This window comes from Anser cygnoides, chromosome 1, assembly GCF_040182565.1.
Source record: "Anser cygnoides isolate HZ-2024a breed goose chromosome 1, Taihu_goose_T2T_genome, whole genome shotgun sequence".
Taxonomy (NCBI): domain Eukaryota; kingdom Metazoa; phylum Chordata; class Aves; order Anseriformes; family Anatidae; genus Anser; species Anser cygnoides.
In genome coordinates, this window is record NC_089873.1 from 77,989,772 (window position 1) to 78,011,287 (window position 21,516).

The following is a 21,516-nucleotide window of genomic DNA, read 5'->3' on the forward strand; positions in this document are numbered from 1 at the left end:
AAGTATTATGGGGAAAATGAATAATGGAAATATTGATTTGGAAGTTGCGCCGTCCCCGCCGGAACAGCCAGGACAGGGGAGGGAAAAGAGAAAAGGAAGATAGCAGTACGTGATGGAGAATCCCCGACTTTAGTCTCCCCTGTGTCACATAAACGGGACTCGGCAACAGCGAAGGGCAGGAGAAACGCACTATAAATGAACAGAGAAGAGAGGAAAATAATCGCTCCCCTCAGGCAAGGAGTGGGGACAGAAGGACCGGTATATGTTAAGGTGCCTTTTTCAGCTGGGGACTTAATGATATGGAAATGTAAGCAGCCGGCACCTACAGGGAAAACCCAGATGGTATGCCAGGGTAATGAAAATGATAATTAAAACCCAAAAATCCCGATCGGGATGATCACTTCCAGGTGATCCTAGATACTTTGATGGACTCCTTTACAGAAAAAGACATGGTATTGCGGGCAGCCAGAGAGAGAGCCCGAGAAGATATACGAATGGATTAGTGCTTGGAAATCTAGAGTCAAAAACTTCCCCACTGAGGATCCCCAATGGGATTATAACACAGGGGATGGAATAAGGAGGCTAGAAGAGAATATCAAGATTAGGTACAAGTCGGGGTACAGAATGCCATGCCCCGAGACCATAAATTGGTCAAAATTGTATAATGTCAGGCAAGAAAAGTGGAATCACTTTCCGCCTTTTAGAGAGATTGAAAGAAACTGCACATAAGAAATATACAGATTTGGACATGTAGAGACTGAGCAAGAAGCTAAAGCTCAATTAGCACTCATTTTCTCTGGGACAAGCCCAAGAGGATATTGGGAAGAAATTGCAAAAAGTTAGAAGGTTTGCAGATTTGAGAAATTTGGATAGGCTGTTGGAAATAGCCTGGAAAGTGTATAATAACGGAGAAAAGGGGAAACGACAAAAAGGCAACAACAGAACTTATTAGCAGTAATTCAAGGAGAGAACATGCAGGATTAAGGGGCAGGGAAGAGGAAATATTAATGGTCCGAGGAGTAGAGGAACAGGGAGAGGCTACCCGGAGCTCAGGGGGAAACTGGCTGGGTCTTAACCAATGTGCCCATTGTAAGGGGAGGGTCATTGGAAAAAACGAGTGCCTTCTCCGTGGACAGCTGATCATTGGTGGGGGAAATTCATTCTGAAACCAAGAAGCAGCTAAGGCGACTGGTTCTGAGGGGGAATATAGTAGCTGAGCTAGGAGATCCGGTAGCAGAAAACTAAAGAGCCCTTGAAAGTAAAGAAATTCAAATGAGGAAATAAGGAAGTAAAATTTTTAATTGATACAAGGGGCCACATATTCAGTACTCAATAGATTAAGTGGTAAGATAGGGGGAGAGAAAGGAAAACTACTATTGTAGGTGCCCACCGGAAGGAGGAAATATGGCCTTTCTTACAACCCCTTGATTTACTGTGTTCTGGAGGTAAGAAGAAATTTACGCATGAATTTTTATATGTACTCAGAATGCCCTATTCCTCTTTTGGGACGGGATTTGTTAACTAAACTAAACGCTACCATAACGTTTGAAAGATGGAGAATTGATTATGAGAATCCCGGAATCAAAAGTGGGACAAATATTAATGAGTTAAAGAGAAGGCTGTTCCTCATATCCCAAAAGAGGTAGAAAATGCCGTAATGCCTACGATTTGGGGAAACGGACGTGCCCGGAAAATCAAAAGTAGCCCAGCCCAGTAAAAATTGAACTTAAGGAAGGGGTCCCGACTGGTACGGAGTTAAACAGTACCCATTGAAGCTGGAAGCTAGGCTAGGAATAAGTAAAGATTATAGATAAATTTCTTAGCTACCACATTCTGGAAGAATGCAAATCTAGAATATAACACCCCCAATTTTCCCAGTAAAGAAACCCTAATAGGGAATACAGGCTAGTGCAGGACCTTAGGGCAATAAACAAGAAAATAACAAAAGATATTCACCCCGTGGTGGCACTAATCCTTATACATTGTTAACATCTCTGTAAAAGAGAAATATAAGTGGTTTACGGTAATTGATTTAAAAGATGCCTTCTTCTGCACTATACCCATTGACAAGGATAGTAGAAAACTCTTTGCTTTTGAATGGGAAAATCCACGGAACGGACGAAAGATGCAAACTGACCTGGACAAAGATTGCCTCAAGGATTCAAGAATAGCCCGACCCTCTTCGGCGGTCAACTAGCTAAAGAAATAGAAGATTTGGGATTAACCAAGGGCAGATTCAGGTACCAAAGGATCGATTACCTGCTGTTTTACAATATGTGGACGATATATTAATAGCTACCGAAGGAGAAGTCAGAATGTATTCAGGTAACTATTGATATTTTGAATTAAATTGGGACTAAATGGGTACAAGGTTTCTAAACAAAAAGCTACAAAATCGCGTGCACAACAGTAATTTATTTGGGATGTGAAATTTCTCAAGGACAAAAGAAAATTGGGAGTTAACCAAATACAAGCTATTTGTGAAATCCCCGAGCACGCGAAAATTTGCATGAACTACGGGGCTTTCCTAGGTACCTTGGCCGGGTGGTGCAGACTGTGGGTAATGAAACTATGGACTCATAGCAAAAGCCCCTCTATCACAGTATCACAGTATCACACAGATTTCTAGGTTGGAAGAGACCTCAAGATCATCGAGTCCAACCTCCCGACCTAACCTTTTCTCGCTAAAGTACTCCCACTAAACCATATCGCTAAGCTCTACATCTAAACGTCTTTTAAAGACCTCCAGGGATGGTGACTAAGCACCACACTCCCTGGGCAGCCCATTCCAATAGCTTAATAACCCTTTCGGTAAAGAAGTTACTTCCTAACATCCAACCTAAAACTCCCCTGTCGCAACTTGCTCGCCCCATTTCCCCCCTCGTCCTGTCACCAGTGCTACGTGGGAGAACAGACCAACCCCACACCTCTTTACAGCCTCCTTTACAGGTAACTGTGAGAGCGATAAGGAGTCGCCCCTGAGCCTCCTCTTCTCCAGGCTGAACAAGCCCAGCTCCCCTCAGCCGCTTCCTCGTAAGACTTGTACTCCAGACCCCTCACCAGCTTGGTCGCCCTTCTCTCGGACTCGGCTCGAAGGCACCTCCATGTCCTTCCTGTAGCGAGGGGCCCAAAACTGAACACAGTACTCGAGGTGCGGCCTCACCAGAGAGCCGAGTACAGGGGCACAATCACTTCCCCTAGACCTGCTGGCCACACTGCTTCTTATGCAAGCCAGGATGCTGTTGGCCTTCTTGGCCACCTGGGCACACTGATGGCTCATATTCAGCCGACTATCAACCAATACTCCCAGGTCCCTCTCGGCCAGGCAGCTTTCCAGCCACTCATCTCTCTCCCAGCCTGCTTAGCTCTGCTTGGAGGTTGTTGCGCCCCAGGTGCAGGACCCGGCACTTGGCCTTGTTGAACTTCATACAGTTGACCTCAGCCCATCACTCCAGCCTATCCCAGATCGTCCGGCAGAGCCCAATGGAAACCAAAAGAGAGCCACCAGTACATTTTACCTGGGGAAAGCCACAACAAGAGGCCTTTAAGAAATTAAAAGAAGCCCTGATAAAGGCGCCCTGCCTTGGGCTTGCCGGACTTATCAAAGGACTTCAGCTGTTTGTGCACACCATGAGAGACAACGATTGGCATTAGGAGTACTGACCCAGCGACTTGGGAGCTGGAAAAGACTTGTGGGAGTATTTTTCTAAACAATTGGATGCGGTAAGCGCTGGATGGCCCTCGTGTTTAAGGGCCGTGGCAGCCACAGTCCTTTTAATACAGGAAGCCAGGAAGCTCACATTAGGGAAACGAATTGAGGTGTTCGTGCCACATATGGTGACTACGGTATTGGAGCAAAAGGGGGGCCATTGGCTATCGCCCATGGCCCGAATGATGAAAATATCAAGCTATACTAACTGGAGCAAGATGATGTAATCTTAAGAACTACTAACTTATTGAAATCCCAGCAGTGTTTCTAGGAACAACTACGGAGGGAAAGGATACCTCAGTCATGATTGCGACTGGAGATCATCGAAGACATACCTATGCCAGCAGAACAGACTTAAAGGATCCAGCCTCTAGGGAGACCGGATTAGGGAACTTTTCACGAAGATGGAAGCAGCTTTGTGGAAAAATGGGACTCGTTATGCAGGATACGCGGTAACTACATCAAAGGTAGTGATTGAGGCAAATTCCCTACCTCCGGGAACTTCAGCCCAACGAGCAGAAATAATTGCCTGACACGAGCCCTGGAACTAAGCGAGGGGTAAGAACGCATTGAATATTTGGACAGATTCAAAATATGCATTCGGGGTAGATTTCTCATGTACATGGGGCATTATGGAAAAGAAAGGGGAATGCTATCACTCCACAAGGGGACTAATATAAAATACCAGGAAGAAATAGTTGAAATTAATAACAGCTGTACAGAAAACCCCAACAGGTGGCCATAATGCATTGTAAAGCCCATCAAGGAGGAGCATCAAGAGATTGCAGAAGGTAACAGACTGGCAGATTTGACGGCCTGGAAAGGTTGCGCGTGAAGTATGGAAAGTAATGGCTCTAATTCCATCAAAGGTAGGCCTCTCTTGTTTTAAATGGTACCTAAAGACCCAAAGTATTCAGCAGAAGATGAGAGACTTGCAAATTTGATGAGAGGCCCAGAAGAATCTGATGGATGGTATGGTGAGCTACGACAGGACAACTCATAGTGCCTCCTATAGTAATGCTGAGAAATCTTACAAATAAAACATAATGAATGTCACTGGGGTGCAGGAGCAATGGTGACCTATTTGAAACGAGGTGTCATCTCGGTACACATGTTAACAATGGCAAAGTTCAGTAATGTCACAAATGTGAGCTTTGCTTAAAGAAAATAATCCGGTAGCGAGGAAACATGCTGAGATGGGAAGAACTAGGGCTGGAGATAGAGCCTGGAGATTACTGGCAAATAGACTTAGTGGAACTGAACCTAAAGCAAGAGGTTATATAATACCTATTGGTAGGGGTTGATACTTTTTCAGTGATGGCCGGAGGCCCTTCCCTGCTCGCACCAACTGAAAGCAAAGGAAAAACGGTAAAAATGGTTACTACAGGAAATAATCCCCTAGATTTGGTGTACTCATTCGGGTATTTCTTCAGACAGGGGACCATATTTTGCACCATTGCCAGTGTGGTTAAGGAGGTTAGTAGGTTATTGGGAATTACCTGGGAACTTACATACCCCATGGAGGCCTCCAATCTAGTGGTCAGGTAGAGAGGATGAACCAAACTTTAAAAGGACGATTAAGCAAAATTTGTCAGGAAGCTAAAGATACAGTGGCCACAGGCACTTACCAATAGCTTTGCTAAGAATTAGAGAATAAAGCCAGGAAGTGGGATGTCATGGGTAAGTCCCTATGAAATCATGTATGGAAAACCTTATGAGTCTCCTGAACCAAACCCAAATATACATGTTACTGGTAAACAGGTTGGCAAAGGTAACCAAGAAGGGGTTCAAAGATTTAAACTTACAATTACAGGCCACAACCAAAATGACCCTGCAAAACAGAATGGCTCTGGACATGCTTTTGTTAAAAGAGCATGGGGTGTGTGGATATTTGAAAGGCAGAATTGATCATTGCTGTGTACATATTCCAAATGTAACTATAGATGTGGAAAATGACATATCCCAACTAGCTCATGTGGAACATGAGCTAGAGGAAGAAAAGCAAGAAGCTGAGCAAAATTGTTGAGGGACTAGGCCTTCATCTGGAAGGATGGCTCAAGTCCCTCCTACAAAGCATTGTGCTGCTGCTAATTGTATTCGCTGCAATGGGAGTAATGTTCTCATGTGTGAAGGGAGAAATAGTTAGGAGTAGTGCATGGAATCGCCAAATAATGAGAGTCCTTACTGGGAATCACCCAGAACACCCTATCCCACTTACTCCACCCCCATCCTATAGTACTAGCGTTAACAAGCAGGCATAGAGGAATCAATAAGATAGTAGACTAACGAAGATGCGTTAAGATTATACTTACTAATCTCTATATCAAGTTATACTCACTAACCTCTACTAACCTGATTCAACCTAATAGTAATGAAAATACTTGCTCTTGGTATGAGTGAAGTATTTTCAAAGGGGGAAATGTTAGTGTTGGGGAGAATCGAATGGATGTTTTATTAATGTCTCTTAGGTGATGGGTCATACAGTATAATTAAGCATTGCCAAATGTACTTACATTATCAATTAATTTATGTATACTGGGAAGTTTAGGGAGTATATTATCAAATAATCTATGTATACTGGGAAACTTAGGAGTATACTGAACAGTCAAATGAATCTTTGAAGGGGAACCCTGGGAGGGAACAGATACAACCTGACCTTGGATAAGGGCCTGGAAGTGCTGAAATGAGTTGAAGCAGAACCAAGGAGTGGAGGGAGCATGCGTCGAGTGAGAAAGGTGAAAAGTTTAGCAGAGAGGAAGACTCCTTACTTCATCTGGACGACCACCTGGACGACCACCAGAGAGCACCACGCATGTGCAAATGGGAGGAGAGCTAATTAGAATGGAATGCGAGGCTGATGTTGCAACCTGTAATGAATATGTATGCCTTACGTAATGTTGAATGTATAAATAATGGCTGGAAAGTAACGGGACTTGAAGCCAGATTTGGGCACCTGCCCCGGCTTCCAGCGCTGAATAAAGCACCTTCATATAATCACTTGGTGGTTATATGGTTGCTACGCTAACAATTGCAGCACTCCACGTTTGAGTGATGGCAACCAAGTCATAGCTAGCCTGCTGCACGATGGCTTCCAGCTCCTCCTGTTTGTTGCCCATGCTGCGTGCATTAGTGTAGATGCACTTCAGTTGGGCCGTTGCCTTCTCCCCAGCCCTGACATTGTTCCCCTGGCACACCTCTAACGAGCCTTATTTCAGCCCCGTCCCCCTTCTTTCCTAGTTTAAAGCCCTCTCAATGAGCCCTGCCAGCTCCTGTGCTAGTATCCATTTTCCCCTTAGAGACAGGTGGGACCCATCTGCAGTTACCAGGCCAAGTGCCAAGTAAAGCGCCCCATGGTCAAAAAAAAACAAAATTTCTGTGTTGGCACCAGCCTCTGAACCACACTCAGCCTACTCAGCCTTCAACTAGGCATCTTAAGATAGGAATACTGCTTGAAAGTTGGTTCTAAAATACTTTTAAATCACATTCATGTGCTTGGTGCTTATTCCAGAGCCAGCCAGGAAAATCCAGGAGATTTTCCTTCCTCATACACTCAAATCATTTGCTTTAGAACCAAAAAAGGTGGAAATGAAATAACAAAGCCTAGCTATATATTCATTAGATTTGTTGAAAGCTAATCTGTTCTTAGCAGTTATCATACTGTTTAAGAAGTATCTGCAGACTGAGGCGCATTTCATGAGTGGAAGCAGCTTACTTTTCAGGCTTTTTAGGATTTCTTTTAAATTCATCTAAGGCAAACTAAGTTATTGATCTTAAATGAAAAGGAGGAAGAGTCTCAAAGGACACACTGCAGAGAAACACAAGACAACACCTGAAACCAAATGACCAAGTCAAATTCAGGAAAGAACTTAAGATTTGTAGTCCTGAGCAAGCCCCTATTCCTCTAGGCTGGCCCCTGATTTCTAATGAAGGCTCACTGCACACATGCTCATGGCTACACGACAGAGAAGACAGAGAAGAGAGCCTTCACCCCCACTAAACCCCCTCCCCCAACCACTCATGCCAGAGACTGTAGAGGTAACTTTGCCTTTCTCCATGATGTAGATCTTTAGTTCCACAGCAGAAGAGAAAGCAGAACTTGTACTAAACTTATAAAACACCAACTGTGCTATAAGTGCCCAGGGAAGCCAATACATTCCTCCGCAGATGAGGTGGGGGAAGAACAGATTCAAGCCTCTTAGTAGAAGACTTTTACCAGCAATGGTCTGTTTGACAAGGGAAGCACAAAACAGGGTTTTTAAACAAAATGAGAGAAAGTACTATGTTCACTCAGCAAAGACCCAAGGCAAAAACAAACGTTATCACAGGCTGGACCCATTAGCATTTACTGAACTACACTACATAAGTATTTTCATTTGTTCTGTTGTCTAAACAGAACTATCAAAACACATGATTTCTCTAATGATAGGTTTACTTCTTTGTTGTTGTTACCATTTTTGGATCAGCTACGCTCTGCCATTCCCTTCTGGACATGCTTAAACATTTAAAGGCAATGACTGGAGTAGGATTGAAAGAATAAATATCTCATGTGCATTTTTACTGCTTCATCCAGCTGGGCATACTAAACCCCTGAGATGCTCAGTATTTGTCCATAAGGCTCAGCAAGCCTGTTTGTGCTAGGTGTTTGCCGGGTGCCAAGACAAAACGTTCAATTAATTGCATGCCCTATAAAGGAATGCCCAGATTTTTTTTCCTCCTTTTCATTTCACTGTTGCAGCTTCTTCTGTTAAAAAAATGCATCTAATTATAGGTTAATATGTAATTCTCACTATAGAAATCCCTACAATTTAGAAGCCATGAGTCAGGCCCCCAGAATTATGATTAAGGCACAGAGATTAGGCATTTGGAAAACAACAACCCACAATGGATTTCTATTTACCTTTTGGCATATAAACCCCCATTCATGCTTTCAAGCCTCACTGTAGCTGAGGCATAAAAAAGTCCTTCTCTGTTTTCATTACATGAAATCAAGACCATCATAGTTTCACTTGATTGCAGGAGCTAGCATAACTGTTAAAAGGGCAGGTAACAGCAGTCTCTGCAGTATTTCCAGAAGTTATATTAACTGCAAGCATACATGGTTCAGGATCTGTTCCTGCTTTGCTGTAGGAGAGTGAAACCATCACCGAGCCAGGTGAAATTCTGCATGTGGGCATCTCCTCACTGCTAAATCTTGGAGACTGGAGACAGAAAAAGTCAAAGCCCTGGCCCTTGGCAACAGGTCTCTTAATACTCTTGGTTGAAGACCTCCCAGAGTAAGAATTTTAAACTCCTTTCTGCTTAAACAAGGAAGGGCTATGGCTAAAGTATAAACTTTCTCAAAACTTACAGCTGAGCTATCTGGTTTACAGATAATTCTTCAGAAGTGCAGAAAATGCATATGCAAGCAGACATAAATAGGCATTGTGTGCAGAGTTTCTCATCGCATCAGTATTTCTTAATTAACGTGATAAAAATTACGGAGGCCCAATAAAAAGCAAGTAAAAAATAAACCCAGCATGCATTTCTTTCAAACATATTATTAGCTCTTCTTTGCATTACATGGGTTGCAGTCAACTCCTCTAGCATGAATCAGGATCTTTGACTCCTGTGCAGAGTCCTTTTTCCCCTCCCTAGTTGAACAGCATTTCTTCTCTCTTGCCAGCTCAAGACACAGCTGCAATTTCATTGAAGATTCTCCTTGTCTGTTTGCCTCCCTTTTAAAACTTTGTTTCTTTGTAATGACCTTTCCAGAAATCTTGTTGCTCCGCAGAAACATTTGGATGAAGCAGAAACATACAGCTTTCTGCTTATGCAATCTCTTTAACATTTTATTTGCCCACATGGTCTTATGGGAGCATTAGAGGAACTCCATGCATCTTGATTCACTCACACACCACAGAAATGCCTATCCTCAGCATAGCCAAACACACACGCGCACTACCCTCTACTTCCCACTTGCAGCAAACATTTGCAGAAACTTTGGAAAGACTTAACCCATGTCAGGCAGTAGTATGCATCTCAAAGAATCCTATGTGATATAATGCAGAAGCATCCTCCATGCTTCAGAACCATACCACCTCACTGCTTTCTAACACTGCAACTTGTTAGGGAAAACAAATTTAAACTGTAAGTTACTACCTGAGAACAAAGATTCATTTTCTAGTCAATACTGTATGTTAAATAAAGAGCTATTCTATTCCCTTTAAACAAATTAATGCTTCAGTGGAAGCCCTGGAGAGACGACAAAGATTTACAGAAAAGCATTAAGCATTTTCCCCAGTAGTAAGCTGATACCTCTAGATGATGCCATGAGTGGCAAGAAGGAACACTACTCACCAAATCCCCATTACAAGTACTTGGATCTTTCTTCCAGAGAACAGTTGGATGGCATGTCACTAGCAAACAGCCCAGATATTTCTTTGCAGGAAGAACTGTAGTAACCGGCAACAAATCTACTCCATTAATCAAAAATCCTCATCTGCATAACTGGGATAAATCTCACTATGCGTGTTCTCAGACTGAAAATCCTTCAGAGCATGGAACATCTCTCTGCAAGCTTATGGCATAGTATAAACAATAATCTCAGTAGAGAACGGCAATTACTCATAAAACTCCCCACTGATTTTAGCTGTGACCTGGACATGAAGTTCAGTTACAAGAGATAGCCTTGTAACAGAGACATTTCCTTAACTTCCATTATAACTCTACTTCCTCACCTGTATAAAAGTACATGGGGAAACAGAATTAAGACTCTCCTGGCAATCAAAAGTAAAGATTTAAACACAGCTAAGTAACTTGAGAGTCTTCATGCCATTAAGCCTAAGTCTTATTGACTTTCACTGAGAGAGGCAGGCATTGGTGAGCCTTGGATTCAGAATCACCCTCTAAGTGCATATTTGAGTGCTTTGGGGACTGGTTCTCAAACCCTGTGGCACTTCTGAGCATTACTTACAATGTTAGATACCTCCTCACCCTGCACTGGGACATGCCATAAAGCGACACTGATGGTGCAAATAGAACATCGTATACGATGGAAACTCCAAATATTGCAGCAGATGAAACAGCATTACAAGAGCTGAAACTTGGCCAAGGCAAAGCACATAGAACAACATTAAAACCTCTTCACTGGAAGGAAAAAAAAAGTTGTTTATCTTTCATCTTCGACAGGAAATACAAAGCAGTTACTCCTCAATTACAAGGTTGGCCACTCTACACATTTCAAAAATAGACAGAGCAAGTTTTCCTACAAGGAGGCAAGCAAAATAGCTGATCTGTTTCCTCAGCACTCTTTAAAATACAGGCAAGTTACATAGCAGCTTTTAAATTAAAGCTTGTTGTGCAACCTCAGAGCAGAGGAAACCTGATAAGTAGGTATCTTATATTGCTACTACCTTAACGCAAAGTCCGTAATTTATCTTGAAAGTGTGATAGGCAACAATAGGGTACATAAAGAACGGAGAATGACACATGCCATGAGCATCAATGTGATACTCAAGAGTCTGAAGGTGACTGGAAACTCAGTAGGAGAGGGAGATAAGTAAATAATTTCATACAAGTTCTTTATATCCAATTAGCATTGAAAGTAGTGGTGATTATAACAGGAGCCATGCAAGGAGTCTGGGGGTCCCTTGAAAGCTGAGAAGGACTTCAAGCAGCATAAGGATGGGAAGATATTTAAGAAGAGGTGAAAAGAAAGATAAACAAAATGGTCACTCAGGAGATGAAACTATGCTCACAGCAAACATGGAAGACAAAAATAAGGTAACCATTTCTGTTCAGCCGTTCCAACCAGGTTTTAAAACCTCACTGTAGTCACATTTCTGCTTGAAAAAAATAATTGCTAAATGAAGAAATTCAAGAGGGCTTTTCAAGAGGCTGATGGAATAGAAGGAGAAGTAAAAATAATTCAATCTGTTGATTTAAAAATAACTGTCAGGGCAACAGGTATAGCTTCTTTTTGAAGCTCAGACCTTCTGTAATAATTACTCTTTTGGAAGAAGTCTTCACTAGGGTTAAGTGACTTATCAATGCCATCACCCACTCCACCCTTTATCTAACCAGTTTAGATTGTAAGGCCCAAGAGAAGAATTGTCCCTGGCTTTCTGTGCATAAAAATTGTGACACAGTGAAACCTAAATCTCTGCAGAGGTTTGCAAATACTATATAACACAGATAATGTACTTCAGCATGAATTTAACTGCACACGGCTATGTTAAAATGATTTGACATTAGTGTGTAACTTTAAGAGCAATTTTCTTGCATTTTGGAAGCCATATGTAGCATACAGAAAAAGATGAAAATATATACAAAGATTTTAAATTAAACATTTTTAAGAATATTAAGAAAGTGGAAAAACAGAAGATCGCAGTCCAAACAGCCTCATCAATTCAGTGAGGTTCATCCTCACTGTGGCAAGATAAATTCAAAAGGGGACAGACAATTCATTTCCCATGCATTTACCTAGTAGGAGCTAGTCTCAGAAGTAAGTCTTTTTATATACGTCATTGAACATACATCAAATATGCTGTTTGCTTCACTGCTGTGAAGACAAAAATTACAAGCACAGCAATAAATCACAAGTTACTATATTGTATGGATTATTCAGTGTCCATTACATCCACTACAAGGTAGGAAAAGGGAAAACACAGATGTGAAACTATATACATCCAGCAGTATCTGTGTACGCACATACCAGACATTCAGGGCCCTAGTCTGGTAACCAAAATTCCACTGAAGTCTCTGTTCTTCCAGTTCCCTGGTGCCTGGCACTGGGCCTTTGGATGCTCCCAGCTAACAGCAAAAGTCTTAGTTGGTTATACCCTCCCAGAAATGCTGGCAGCACTAGAGTCTTTACAGATTCAAAAGAAAAGAGCAAAGATCTCTGCAAAAGCAGATACTGAAAACAGGGAACTCAACTGTATGTTTCTTGTGGAAGGCAGATTCAAAGTCTGTAAGAAAAAACTATTTATGGGCAAGGAAGGATACCATGAGCAAGAACTCCGGAATCCTGAATTTAATTCAATCTTGCCTCCACAGCCCTAATCTGCAAAGACACTTTGAACTCAGACAACTAATCCGTATTGTTTTCAAGTAATGTAGGTATCTGAAGACTCCTAAAGACCTTGAGGGTATAGTCCCAGACCTCTCTGCAACTTGCTTTCTTCACCACAGCCTCCAAATAATTGTATGGGACAAGAACACTTCTCTCATCTTTAACCTGCTCTTCAAATTGGTACCTCTCTGCAAAAACAACTTCCCTGCTCAGATGGAGATGCTAAGAAACTACAAATTGCAAATATCCAATTGCCATGAAATGCAACAAACATAATGAAAAGAAAAACAGTCATTCAAAATGTTAGTAAGTTAAAAATACAGGCATGTAGTAGTGACACTTACTCAGGAGAGCAAACCAAGCTGGATTTGGCAACTGCTGAAGCACATTTGAACCTATGGTTCAAACCCGATGGTTTTAGGATAGGGCTCCATGAGCCACAGAAGTAGAAGTAATCTAACCCAGCATTTCCCAGCTCCAATCCGAAATTCATTTTTCACGTTTCAGTGAAACAAGCAGCAATAATTTAGAATCCTATAAAGCTGTTTAAGCAGGGCAAAACTCTTATCTAGTCAACTTGAGCAATATGAAGGTTTATCTCAGATTTGCCTCGAATTATCCCAGTAAGGATCACACCTCTTATGTAATTTCCAATGCCTGCATCAAAAGAGAAGGAAAAGTCAGCTGAACTAAAGGAACTCCTGCTGACTTGGCAACAGCATTCATCTTACCCAGACTGGGAGGTGACCTGGAATACCAGCTCTGCATTAATGCGACCTAAAAATGAAAAATGATTTGTAGGAGAGGATGTTCTTTGGTGTTTGTTGTGATTACACGTGAGGTACAGCTATTAACAGCTGGCAGAGAACAGCTGGCAGATCACAGTAGGAAGACCCACCTGGCACCGCACATGACAGTGACAGAGCATTATTTTTGGATGGCACATGAAGCTAACCATAGAAGAACCTTCATGCACTCTGTTCACACCTACACAGCATTAAGAGCAGAGACCAAAAGCACCACAGTCCATCAAGTCTGCATATTCTGCCTGGGTATTCAGCCGCTTCAGTGTGATTTCAAGCTAGTAGTTTCACCTCTCTGTCCTTGAAAATGGGCAACAGCCCAAACCTGAGGAAAATGGAGCAGACAAGCCACCTGCAAAGATAAGCACAGCCAGTGTAGATCTAGGGACAGGGGGGACAGCACTGGGGAGCAGAGCCAAGTTGTAGCAGATGCATTGGACTGGAGGCAGGTCACCAATGGTGAGTTCACAGGGAGATGTCTGCCACCAGCTCAGCCAAGCCACCCCCAGAATAAACCCTGGAGAACCTTTTGGCATCACACAAAGCTGCTGCAGCAGAAGTAACAACACGATCCGAATCTCAAGGGTAGCATTTTCATTGTCCTCATCTCACAATTGTCTCATCTCTTCTTGAGGAGTCTCTAACCTCTAACTCAGTCACTAATCACCATTGAACCATATAAGTTAGTGCAGTGGGAGCTCTGACAGTCAAAAGCCCATTCACTGTCACAGAACGGTTTGGGCTGGAAGGGACCTTAATGCCCACCTGGTTCCACCCCCTGCCACGGGCAGGGACACCTCCCACCAGATCACGTTGCCCAGAGCTGCATCCAGCCTCACCTTGAACACCTTCAGGGATGGGGCATCCACAGCTTCTCTGGGCAGCCTGTGCCAGTGCTTCACCACCCTCTGAGTGAAGAATTTCCTCCAAATGTCTAATTTAAATCTCCTCTCTTTTAATTTAAAGCCATTCCCCCTTGTCCTATCACTGCACTCCCTGGTGAAGAGTCCCCTTCCTGCAGGCCCCCTTTAGGTACTGGAAGGCCGCAATAAGGTCTCCCTGAAGCCTTCTCCAGGCTGAGCAACCCCAGCTCCCCCATCTGTCTTCATAGGAGAACAGAAGTTTTTCCACGCAAAGGTTGCTGACTGCCCAGAGGAGCCCGCCCTGGCTGAGAAATGAAGAAGTGTCAGATACACACACAGCACTTGGGATGTGCGGTTGTATGGAGCTCATAAAGCAGATGGAAAGATTCAGCTCTGCCTTTCATCAACTGCAATAATTTTAAATAAAATAATCCTAAAGGTATTCTTGAATGTAATTTATTTCACTAATAACAAAACAGCAATTAACAAAATTCTTGCCTAAATAATTTAAGCAGCACTAAGCCTTTAAAAAAGCTAAGCAATCTGTAAAAACAATTAGGGCGCAATAACGTTAAACACCTCAGAGTATGACAAGCCATTATACTGTAGGTAAATTAGACACGTTAGCCATTACTGACTCTAATGACAGTCTCATTCCTATTCTGACCGCTTTGTAGTGTGGGCAGCCCAGGATCAAGCAGTTTGCAATCTGACTGACAGACTGTTATTCAGCATTTGTCAGAGACGAGATATTTCCACAGCAGAGTTTGACTGCCCTCAGCCAGTAGTGACTTGAAATTTAAAGGATGCTAACAGCAATAATTTGCAGTTAGGCTGTGCTTACCCCTGAATGCCCAGAACCTGAAGGCTTTACAGGAAGCTATTGTCAACTGCGGAAAGGATTTGGACCAAGAGCTCTTAATAACCTCAACTGTATCTTCAGGCTTTTCAGGATTTGTTCCTTCATCTAAGAACCTAGGTAACTGCTACGCAAACACCCACCACACTGATGCCAGCAGCACCCAGCACACAAACATCATGCGAGGATTACTCACGGAAGTCGTGTATGCAGAGTCAAGGCTGAAAGCATGCTTAAACGCAGATTCATTCCAAAGCCAAAGGCTTAATCCTGCTCATTTTGTTATTCTCACAACCTGTCCTTATTCACAGATGCAGAAGGCAACACATACTGCAAGTGAAGGACACGGCCTCAGAAACACATGACTATTTACACAGGTGTTTAGATTTGGAAAACAATTCAGTGAGTCCATGTTCAAACAAAAAACCCTCATGTAGATCATCCCACAAGCACCCGGACAGCGCATATACCTGCATAAACACGAGCATACATCAGTTAGACCTTTTTATAGGGTTTCTGAAGGAGGAAGGAGCCACTGTGGAGATTAAGGAGTTGCTGGCACTCATCTGCCAGGGTTCAGCCCACATCAGCAGAGGTGCTTTCTCTGACCTTGCTAAGCTACTCACTGAAGAGCTCTTTGAATCAGGCACATAATGCAAAGGGAACAGCACTCCCTAGTTTTGAAAAATATATTTTGATAAAGTTAACTACCTGGGGACAACCATCATCTACTTCAACAATAGGAGCCAAGTGAGTTTATAGGAAGAGAGATGCAGAGGTGTCAGATATTTTCACTACGTAGCAAGAACCTGGCTATTTGAACACTTATAATGTACCATGTTATACAATATAGTATTATACAAAGAAATATATGCAAGCACAGTAATGGAAAATCTTGTACTTCCTCATACAGATTTTTAGCAGAAGTACAGATTTGTTCTTCAGAACTGTGCACAGCCAAAATTGTTTCACAACCTCCTGTGTGCAGGAGCGCTAGAGAGAATAGCAATCCATGTCCTTCTTAAATAAGGATACTATCTTATGGAAACCCACCCAATATTAGGCTATTATGGAAGGCAGTATTACTTCAAAGTCCGCACAGAGGTTGTCTACAAAGCTCTATACCTGCTCACCACTTAAAACAGAGACCTGCATTCATAGAGAGTTTCCAGTACAAACTGAAACTTGGAGCTTTACAATGCTCTTACATAAAAAGAAAAGAATGGTAGCAAAGAACATCATTGTTTCTGTTGATGGTATTACAATATAGAGAAGTTTACCTGACAAGGACTTTAATTTCATAGCTTTCTACCAATGTTAAGAGCAGCAAATCTACTCAGCAAGAATTCAGAGTTCTACATCACTATTGTTTGACTATTTTGGTATATTCACTACATATCTCCAGTGAAAATTTCCTTTAAAAAAGCATTAATTCCTAAAGCAGATTGATTTAAAGTTAATTGTATTTAGCACTGCACCAACTGAGCAAGACACAGACGAGAAACCACAGCTCACTTTATTGCAAGATATTCTCTTCTGTAAGCATCCTTGAGATAACCACTACGCTTAGACAGTGGAAAAATATCTGGGCAGGTGGAATAGTTGAGAAGCCACACAGAGTTTGTGTTTGTAAACCATGTGGCTGAAATAGACTAAAAAATATTTTTTAAACTGAAGTTGCAGCAGCTGTGTCACCCTTCAAAGCAACATTTGGCTTACAAACATGAGAAATAATGCATCAAGCTCTCTCCTATATCACCTATCAGGTTAATTTTTTTAAAAAAATGATTAATCTACCTAAAAAATGTAAATCTGTGGCACAAAAGAATTAAGATAAATTAATAACTGAGGAGACCAACCCAGTTTATTCCAGTTTTATATCCTGTGCTCTAGAACAAGGATTCTACATCAGAACCTCATTGTTAGCTCTGTATTAAAGGGAGGACTTCTTTCAGGCCTAGATTCTATTAACACAAGCCCATTTATCATCTCTCATTGCTTATATTTCCTGCAAGCTCCAGGTGCTGAAGGGTGTGCTTTTGAAGAACTGCAAAGTTTCTGCTATCCCAGCAGACAAGATAGTAAGCAATCACATGCCAGCTCCAGTTCACGGCAAACACAAGTTGAGCTGCATTCACAAAACAAAGAAGAACACCAAATAAAGCTGTACGCCAGAACAGAAGCCCCTAGGAACTGGGATCTGATTCACTGTGGCATTTACTAAAGAAAGGGAGTCTTTTTGCAGGCAGCCCGGTTACCACTGACTCTGATCTTTCATCTGCTGCTTAGAGGACAAGGAGAAAACCCAGCTTCCCACCTGGAGGGGAAGGGAGACCCCGCAGCTGTCTGCATTTCACCCAGCCGCTCGAGCGGGCTTCAGCGGAAGGCAAATCTCTTCCGCACCCCTTTCAGGCCAGGGGCGCCCAGAAAGCCCTCCCTGCCGCAGGAGCACCCGGCTGCACTCCGGCCCTTTGCCTGCTCGGCCCAGGACGAGCCCCACAAAAGTTTGGCAGAGCAGAAAGGGTCGGGACCGGGCTGGGGGCGGCAGCAGCGGAGGGACGGGGCTGGCAGCGCAAAGTTTGGGGCGGTGAGGGTGCCCGTCCCCGGCCGCCCTTGAGCCGGCGGTACCTGAAGCCGGCGACCGCAGTGTGGTTCCTCCTCCACGCTTTGCCCCTGCTGCAGCAGCACCCCCTGCACGATCTCGCTTCTCGTCGGGCAGCCGGTAGACGGGGAAGACGTAGAGCCAGCAGAGGACGAAGACGCCCAGGGCGCTGGCCCCTACGGGCAGGCGGGTGCGCGGCCACTTCCACGCCAGCCCCGCCATCCTCCTCCTCCTCCGCCCGCAGCGCCGCCGCGGCGCCGGGCTGCAGCTCCTGCATCAGGCCCTCGCCGTGCGGGGGCCGCCCAGCCTCGCCGCCCTATGCCCGGCGGCCCGGCCCGGCGCCCGCTGCCCGCGGCCATCGCAGCCCGGCCGGGCTCCTCCCGGGGGCTGCGCCGCGGTTGGCTCCTCTCTCGGCGGTGGCTGCTGCCCCCTTCCTCACAGGCATTTGGTCCCTCGCTCTGCCCGCCAGGCGAGGCGAGGCGATGCTCCCCTCCCTCCGCCTCCCCGCCCCGCTCTCCGCTGCGGGCCGCCCCAGTAAATTTCCACCCCGGCCCCTTCTCTCGCTCAGCCTGTGCGGGCTTAGCCCCGCGCCGGGGCTTCCTTCCGCTCGCACCGGGGCCGAGGCACCTCCCGGCCCCTGCGCGGGGCCGAGGAGCCGCCGCCGAGCCCCCCGCAGTCCCGGCCTCCTCCCCGGGAGCCGCCGCACCGCCCGGCAGCGGCGCTCCCGCCGGGGGCCGGCGCCGCAGCGCGCCCTGGCGGCCATCTTCTCGCCCGCGGAGCCAGCCCGAGCCACCGCCTCGTGGCTGCCACCGGGAGCCAGCTGGCGAGGAGCAGCCCCCGGCTCGGGGCTGCAGCTGGGAGGGAAGAAGTGGCCCGCCAGAGCTGAGCCTGGAAAGGCTGGGGGGTGCTGGATGACTCGAGAACCTGACAGGGAGTGGCCCGTGTAAGAGGGGAGCGGGCTCCGACTGACAGCGCCGTTACGTCCGTGTGTACCCACAGCTACTTGTAACTTGGGAGATCCAAGGATGCGAGAGGACATTTACAGCCTCTCATGTCCGAGACCTATTACTGCGTAACAAATATTGTTTTCATTCACACCTTACACAGCAGAGCTGTCTAGAGCATTAGAGCTGCACTCTTCAGACCAAATGGGAAAAGAAATCGAGCAATGTGTTCCTGGCCAACACCTGACAAATATGTTCCAAGTAGAACAGATGTTTACATCCTCCCTAAGTAAACTTGTATTTTTGGTGAGGAAGCTATTTACCAACAGTAACATAAAACTGTCCAATCAACTCTACTAAAAACAAACAGAACTAATCAATCTGTCCCTGGGGGTGTTCAAGGAAAGGTTGGACTGGGTGCTTAGGGGACATGGTTTAGTGGGTGATATTGGTAGTAGCGTAATGGTTGGACTGGGTGATCTTGGAGTCTTTTCCAGCCTTTATGATTCTATGATCTTTAGGGAGACTTATTCAAAATGTAGTTAGCTAGACTTATCAAAAGTAAAAATTATTAAAATGTGCAAAACTGTGCATTTTTGTGTAAATGTGCAAAACCATGAACTCCAAATTAAATTCTGCCTCGTTGCTCACCTTTAGCTGAGAAGAGAGACAAACCTGAGTCTTGATGTCACTTGGGAAACCAGAAAGTGGAAAAAGGAACAAAAAGAAAGTAGAAATGGCTTATTCTTTGACCGTCCAAACTGGATGCAATGAAGTAAGTAGAAATGAAATAGATGCAGTTATTTGCTAGTTTCTTTGGTAACGTAGTCCCTCCTTAAGTAGTGTAGGGAGGGATCATTTCTTTTAATAAAGGATTTCTGCCCTTACACAATTAGATGCAGGGTTGGGGGTATTTTTTGTTTGTGAACCTATAAAGTATTCCTAAGCCTTTCCTCTTTTTTTTCTTTCCTTTTTTTTTTTTCTGAATATCTTTCAGCCTCAAGCCCCCAGGCTGTTCACTGAATTTATAACAGTCCACAGTCTGTCTAGTGCAATGGCTGTTAACTCCTTCACCATTTCCTGCCTACAGCCCACAAGGAGCCAGATGTACCAAGACAGAGATGAGGCAGAGCCTGTTATGTTGTTACTGACATGGCACAGAGAACTGAAAATGTCTGGCCTCGTTCTGTTATTATACAGGTAGAAATGTCTTCTTTCCTTACCTTCTGACAGTGAGCCCTGAAAGAAAAGCGTACTGATGCTTTACATTGTGGGTAATGATTTCAGGTGGAGAATAAACTGAAGATAAGAATAAACTGCTAAACATTAATCTTGCTTTCGAGCAAACAGTCTTAACTACCTCAATGGCAGTTTGCAATCATTGTGAAGATGTAATTGACAATCCGTGCCTTTAAATCAAAGCCGAAAGATGGAAGTTTCCTCTCTGCTGTACTCCACATTAGCGAGAACTTCAGTAGTGAGATTTATTCTCATCTTCATTCTTTTGGTCCCAGGTAAGATCTACAAGCAGAAAGGCTAATTACTCTGGACAAGGTTCATAAGCGGGCCTCATACAGAAAAAGAAAAAATATATATATATTGAGAGATGCCTTCAGAAAGAAACATAGAGAAAAAGCAATGGGTGAGACCAGTGAATAACAAGCATTTTGAACATTAAGAAGAAATAGAGATGCTATCCACAGATCAGAAAGAAAAGTGTTATGTTTTTCCTGGGTTCACTGCAAAATCCATCAGCAGACCTCTCTTCCAGTTTTCTATTGCCTGTTTATTTGCCACAACAATGCAAACAGTACAGCCATGCAGACTCATTCACAACATCCCTGAGCTAGCTGTACTCATCTGATGGCTTTGCATTTCCCTTTCTGCCCCTGCGGGTGGAGCTGATACTCTGCTCAGTTACTTAATGCTGCTGCTGTCTCTGAGAAAGCCGTGCTCAGGAGAGCAGGGTAAAGATCTTTTCTGAGCAGCTGCTCTTTCCCTTACCCCCAACCCAAAGCACACATCAAGAATAGAGCTGCCTCTGTTCAAAAATCCAGTTTTTAAGTGCTTTCATTTAGAGCTTCCTATACATATCCTTTGGATGCCTTTTCTTTGCTCCCTTTCAAGCCCTCTCGTTTCCAAAATGACAGGGCTTTACCCCTCTGCTTCAACACTCCACTCATTTTCTGCTCTGCAGATTTTAGCAGAGCAGTTGCATTTGGAATCAGCCTTTAGGCTATACCACCCCTTTCAGTTTATGAAAATGCTATCGTGTCGTATACCTACAAGATAAATCTGTTATCTTCCAAATGCACTCAGTTACCACCTGACTGAAATACCTCACTCTATGCACTGCCGTCAGTTCTGCAAGTATTTCATGCTCCATTAGTAGAGTCTATGTAGAAGAATGGATTTTTTTTCTAAGGAAGAAGGGAGCTGAAAAAAACATTGGTCTTTAGTGTATAATGGCAACCCTTATTCCCCACTACTATAAATGTTCTGTGCTCATTTTGTATGTGTTTTGGCCAAATGTTCAACAGCAAAATGTTCAGAAATCATCATCTGTTTTACATATTATTTTAGGTCAGCTTTTGTATGATGTCACCTTTGAACATTCTGATTTCTTTGCATTCCTTCAATTGATATATTTTGAAAAACTAACATCTCCATCTTTTGTAAGAATA

General features: G+C 43.9%; 1 protein-coding gene across 2 annotated transcripts in view; it reads right to left on the minus strand.

Annotated features, from left to right (window-relative positions):
- Positions 1-18,398, minus strand: part of ST8SIA1 (ST8 alpha-N-acetyl-neuraminide alpha-2,8-sialyltransferase 1) — a 148,041-nt gene extending 129,643 nt beyond the window's left edge. The window contains exon 1 of one of the 2 annotated variants that reach the window (XM_048053923.2): positions 17,915-18,398. In XM_048053923.2, the coding sequence (XP_047909880.2) occupies positions 17,915-18,165 (251 nt within the window). In that variant the 5' untranslated portion in view covers positions 18,166-18,398. The remainder of the gene's footprint in view (positions 1-17,914) is intronic. The other variant, XM_013184619.3, reaches the window with a different exon arrangement.
- Positions 18,399-21,516: the final 3,118 nt, after the last annotated feature.